This window comes from Hesperophylax consimilis, unplaced genomic scaffold, assembly GCF_061612785.1.
Source record: "Hesperophylax consimilis isolate HC1 unplaced genomic scaffold, BYU_Hcon_1.0 scaffold_195, whole genome shotgun sequence".
In the NCBI taxonomy this organism is placed as follows: Eukaryota; Metazoa; Arthropoda; class Insecta; order Trichoptera; family Limnephilidae; genus Hesperophylax; species Hesperophylax consimilis.
In genome coordinates this window covers 39,806-46,000 of record NW_028301407.1, presented here as the reverse complement: position 1 = coordinate 46,000, position 6,195 = coordinate 39,806, and the positions used below count along the sequence as shown (strand labels likewise).

General features: G+C 46.8%; 1 protein-coding gene across 1 annotated transcript; it reads right to left on the bottom strand.

Annotated features, from left to right (window-relative positions):
* Positions 1-2,021: 2,021 nt before the first annotated feature.
* On the bottom strand, positions 2,022-5,738 carry LOC149408543 (uncharacterized). The gene is made up of 3 exons (XM_089650575.1): positions 3,245-5,738; positions 2,730-2,953; positions 2,022-2,237 (listed from the first exon to the last, which is right to left on the bottom strand). Exons 1-3 carry the CDS (start codon positions 5,736-5,738, stop codon positions 2,022-2,024), a joined length of 2,934 nt encoding a protein of 977 aa, XP_089506701.1.
* Positions 5,739-6,195: the final 457 nt, after the last annotated feature.

The following is a 6,195-nucleotide window of genomic DNA, read 5'->3' as shown; positions in this document are numbered from 1 at the left end:
AAATCTAATAGATATATTACCTGTTCTACGAGTTTAAATATATTTTCCTCTTGTTTAAATATTCTTCCACACAAAAGATAAGAAGTTGAAGATGGGGAAGACTTGGTTCACATTTTTAAATGCATATAGTTGGGACCCGCACAAAAAGATTGATTTAAAATTATCAGACAGCAATGCCTTTCCCGCCATTCGAGTAGGATTGGTGAAAAAGTTAGAACCACCTTTTCAACCAAAAGTGTGTTAGTATTATTATGTCAAAACATGGCTTGAAGAAAAGATGTCAAATTATCCATAATTTTAATGAAATAGAAATTATTATTTATTTGCTAAATGGGAAATTACTTGTGCGTTGGTCGCGTGTGCTAATGAAGCTAATAATAACTAATAAAAATAGTGAGAATATGTTAACCTACCTATTATGCCAATAGTGGATATCAGCTTATGCCATTACGCAGCAGAGTTATTTTCTTTATAAGTTTTTCATATCATAAGAATTTGTGAACATTTATTTGTATTTGTTTTCATCTATCCCTTAAGGCCAAAGAAACATATTTTTCCGATTTTAACGTAAGAGTCCAAAAACAATTTTAATTTAATTTCATTTATTTGTTCTATTATGCTATGTACACACGAATACCCATGCTCGATGGTTTGACTCGATCGAACATGTTGACTTGGAAACATGCTCGTCGTAGCATCCACAAGCTCGACACAAGACACCATAAATATGCCACCAAGACACTCAGTCAAATTGTAAATTTCATGCTTGTGTCTTTTTCACATCGAGCGATGCGATACACAGTACACACGTTGAGACATGTTCGAATCAGCTCAAACTATCGAGCATGAACAAGCGTGGATACTAGCCTTAAAGTTTAACATTTGGGTACCTAAATTTCTTTGTCTGTTAACAAAATAAAATATTATGTTTCTTTGACTTTGGGACTGCAGGTTTGTGCATGTTTTGTTTGATAACCGTTATGTTCATAAGGTCACTTATAGTTGTAGATTGTTGTAACAAAATAATGTACAGCAGCCATTTTCGATTTGATAAATTTATACATTGGTATAAAAAATGTAATTATTTCTACCGATTTATGATTTAACTCATTTAAAAAGGCTGCTAACTATAGATTACCCAGTTTTGGAGGAAAACGCCAAAGGTGTTAGCAATTTGATTGTAAAATAACAAGGATTAGTAATCTATCAAAATTTTACCTTTTCACAATGATGCTTATAAAATTATTTAAGATTATTAATTTGATGCAAGTCAAATCATGTTTTATCATTTCTTAATTTGATTAAATATTTTTACAGTCTCTTTGTCTACAGTTTTGGCTCCAATTAAGAAATTCGCTAATTATCGCCATCTTTTGCTTATAAATCGAATATTCATTTTTCTTTTTTTTGTTAAATACATACATTTTTCCTTGTATTTTTTGATAATTAATTAAGACCCCATTCGGATGGTATTAAAAAAGCATCTGGCCTATTCTTATAGCCACTAAGAGTGGATTGTTTCATCTGTGGTATAACTGAAACCGTCCTTTAGCCAAAACATACATTTTTAAATCCATCCTTATTTAAAGTTATCAATTTTGAAGGGCTTCTTACAATGTGGGTTAATAAGGTGAGGTTTTGGCTGAATCACAACTTTTAGCTATACTGCGGATGATATAACCAAACCTAAAAAAGTTGTTTTTTTTTATACTTGTGGCTGTAATTGGCTAGAAATAGACTTTAATCCCTTCTAAATGCGGTTTTACTAAGAACAATTATTTTTAAATGTCGCATAGTTTTAAATTCTTAAAGGTGATTGATTGATTGAGTAATTGGATTCAGCAGAATGGAGAACGGTGACATGTCATCATCATTCGTTTATTAGACAACTCTCAATGTAATCGACCAGCTAGGTCTTTTACACAGACTGTAAAATAGGGGGCCGGTCAGTCCGTAGTTAGCCGCTAGGTCCGGGTAGAAATCTGCTTTACCCTTGCTCGGGTCGGTAAAGGAATCTACTTTTATCCTTGCTCCGGTCGGTACAGGAATCTGCTTTTATCCTTGCTCCGGTCGGTACAGGAATCTTCTTTATCCTTGCTCAGTTCGGGGCCGGAATCTGCTTTATCCTCGGTGCGGGAGGAGGCAGGCGGGGGCAGAAATCCAGGGGGGAGCCAAGTCAAAGAAGTATCCAAGTTCAGATCCAGAGGGAAGTGGTCGGGAAGAGCAGAGTAGAGTAGCTGGTGGCGGTCCAAGGCAGAGAGAGAGAGCTGAAGGCTGGCGCGCCGTATTTATTGTGCAATCCCCCTCTCCCGACTTTGGGGAGGGCGGTACGACGCGCTGCCTTCGTTCGCGGGTTGTTGATGATCCGCGGGCTGTGACGTCCGCTATGATTTAATTAGCGGAGGTCACAACCTTTAGAACTACTCTACTCTTTATGCACTCTTAATCGATCCTAACCACTCCTCTCTAGCATTTTTATTTATTAATCAGTTGTACATAATTCATTCAGTGTGGGGGTCCCCGGCCCAACATATTCAGGGGAAATCGTAATTGATTTTCTTATATTTAATTTTACACAAATTCTTATTATCTAGTTATGCTAAGGAGAGTCCGGCCGTTTTATCAATGTCTTTTATTTCGTAATATCTACGGCCGAACTCTCTCAAACTTAGTCTAAATATTTCAATACATAGTCAATTCAAACTATTTCCCCGTACAGCGTTGCTTACGGGCGCGTTGATTGGTCCCAGGCGGTCGCCTGGGCCAACCGGGCGCAGGCGGTGAGGGGAAGCGATGCGGGGGCGAGCGGGACTCGAGGTATCGGAGCCCCACGTAAGTTCTAAAACCAAGCTCACGCTCGGCGCCTCGACCATTATGAAATAGCGGCCGCCGTGAGCGGTACACACCGTCCGGTACACTCCCCCCGGCGCAGCGGTGTCTGCGCCCCATTTAGCTAGGACGGGATATTTTCTTATAATTATATAATATTATAAGAAAATTATATTTTCTTATAATTATAAGAAATATAATTTTCTTATAAGAAAATTATAAGAAATATAATTTTCTTATAATATAATTTTCTTATAAGAAAATTATATTTCTTATAATTTTCTTATAAGAAAATTGTATTTCTTATAAGAAAATTATAAGAAATATAATTTTCTTATATTTAATTTTACACAAATTGGTGCGGCTGACGAGAGGACGATGATTTTTACCGCCGGCCGTATGTATTCTCCGGTACTGGTTCGTACCCGGACTGCTCGTACTTGGCCGTCGGCCGCCGGCGTGGCTTCGATCACACGCCCTCTTGGCCAGCTGTTGGGAGGCAGGGCGGGGTCGGCGATTAGTACCAGGTCGTCCTTCAATATGGGAGCACTTCGGTGTTGCCACTTATGCCTCTCGGCCATAGTTGGCAAATACTCCCGCAGCCACCTCCGCCAGAACATGTCGGCAATCCGTTGGCCGATGCGCCACTGCTTTCGCAGACACATTTCTTCATCTTTGGGGCCGTACAGCGACAGGTGTGGGCGCTTTCCAGCCGACCCCAGTAAAAAATGGTTGGGCGTCAGCGGCTCCTCATCGCGGGGGTCGACCGACAGGTGTGTTAGCGGCCGACTGTTTACTGCAAATTCTGCTTCAGCCATAGCGGTCAGCAGGGTCTCTTCTCCGGGAGCTCTTTCCTTCAGTACCACCTCTAGAGCTCGTTTTACCGACCTCACAAGGCGTTCCCACGCTCCCCCCATATGCGGTGATGCGGGCGGGAGAAAATGCCACTCGATGCTTTGGGTAGCGAGGTGGTCCTGAAGTCGTCCGTCATTTCGCAGGGCTGCGGTCGCTTCCCTCATCTCGCGGTCTGCCCCGCGAAAATTCGTCCCGTTATCCGAGTAGAGCGAAAGAGGTTGTCCTCGGCGCGCTGTCATCCGTTGTATCGCCATGATCGCGGCGTCGGCCGTGAGAGAATGTGCGATCTCAATGTGAATCGCTCGGGTGGAGAGACACGTGAAAAGAGCCCCGTATCGTTTTTCCCGCCGCCGGCCGACGGTGATTTCTATGGGCCCGAAATAATCCAGCCCGCAGTTAGTGAACGGGCGCACGTGGTGGGCTAGTCGGGCGGCGGGTAGTTGGCCCATTAGCGGGAGGTGCGGTTTTTCTTTTTGCGCGTGGCATGTGGTGCATGCGTGCGTTATTTTTCTAATATTCGTCCGTAGTTTTAGAATGTAGAAACTTGCACGCAAGTCAGCCATCGTTCGCTCTGTGCTAGCGTGACCTCCCTTCTTGAAACGTGTGTACGGGTCGTCCCCGTCTAGTATGACAGGGGTTCGTATGCTTTGGGCTACCTTTGCGGCTTGTAGCCGTGTGCCCATTCTCAGAACCCCATCCTGCCCGAGGAAAGGGGTAAGAGCATTGAGCCGACTGCCAACCGGTGCCGGCGCGTCATTGCGTAGGGATCGGATTTCTGCTCTAAATGTTTTGTATTGACATCTCTGGGCCCAGAGTGTTTCGGCGGCGCGGATTTCACCGGCGCGCAGAGGGCCCTCCTGATGAGCGCGGCGGGGTCCTTCTCGACACCTCCTAATGAAGCGCAGCATCCATCCCGTAGTTCGGACCAACCGTAGCCACGACGAGAAACGCTCGAGATTGGGTAAGGCCTCCTCCGTGGTGATGGTGAGGCCTACGAACTTTGTCCTCACCTCCAAGAGGCCTTCGTCGGGCTGCATGTGGTGGCCTTTTTGCGTGGGCCACTCGTTCTCCGGGGCGGTGATGAAAGGTGGTCCCGAGAACCACGGTCCACTGGGCGTCAGGACAGGCATCTCAATGTCGCGAGTGCCAATATCCGCTGGGTTAAGCTTAGTCGGGACCCATCTCCACTCGTTGACGCATGATAGGTCGTCAATCTCACCCAGGCGGTTGGAGACGAACGCTGAGTAGCTCCTTGGGTCCGTCCGCAGCCAGCACAGGACTGTGGTGGAGTCTGTCCAGTATGTAGTCTTATTAATGCGGCACTGCATCTCCTTTCTAACGCTGACTGCGAGGCGGGCTGCCATGAGTGCCGCTTGTAGTTCGAGCCGCGGGATCGAAAGAGGTTTGAGGGGCGCCACCTTACATTTACTCGCCAGAAAGGTGGCGTGTTTTCCCTCTTGGTTTGTCTCCACCAGGTACGCTATTGCGCAACATGCGGCCTCAGAGGCGTCACAGAAGAGGTGAAGCTCAAACTCTCCATTCTTTTGCTGAAGGCAACGCCGCGGGATTCGGATGTCAATCGCCTTCAGCGCCTTTATCCAGCCGGCCCACCGCGCCGCGTGCGTGTCGTGGATACGCTCGTCCCAGCCGACGTTGGACCTCCAAACGTCCTGAAGGAGGATTTTTGACCGCACGGTGAGGCAGGCCACGAATCCCACCGGGTCAAAGATCTTCATAACGGTGCTCAGCAGCTGCCTCTTTGTTGGGTGCCGGACGAGCTCAGCTGCTTCCGTCTCCTTGAAATCATATATGAAGTGGTCGCCGACTGGGTCCCACGCTAGACTGAGCACCTTCTCAGTATCTGCGCCGGCGCCGCTATTTATCGTGACAGTCGACTTTGCCTTTTTATCCGCCGGTATGTTCTGGATTGCGGAGGGCACATTGGAGGCCCAGCTGTCGAGATGGAAGCCTCCCCGGGATAGAAGTGTGCTGACGCCTCGTACCAGCTCTGCGGCTTCGCTCACGGTGTCGGCCGCATCCAGGTAGTCATCCATATAAAATTTATTGCGTACCGCGGCGGCGGCGGCACCTTGCTCGGCCACCCTGTTACGTACATACTGGGGAACAAGTAGCGCCGAACATCATGGAGGTTAACCGGTAGGTAACCGTTGCCTCCAGTGGCGTAGCTCGCCACAGGAAAAGTTGAGAAAGCTGGTCTTCCTTCTTTATCTGGATTCGTAGGAACATTTCTTCGATGTCGGCGGCTATGGCAATCTTGCCCTCACGAAACCGTAGCAGGTTGCCCAACAGCGACGAAGAGGTCGGGCCCGGTTAGTAGCCGGTCGTTTAAGGATGTACCCCGGCAACGGCTAGCGGCGTCAAATACTACACGCAGTTTACCGGGGTTATTTGGGTTGGTAATTGCGAAGTGAGGCAGGTACCACTTTCTCTTTGCCTGTGCGCCTTCCTCGGCATCGGATAGCTTGACGGCGTACCCGCCAGTGGCGGCCA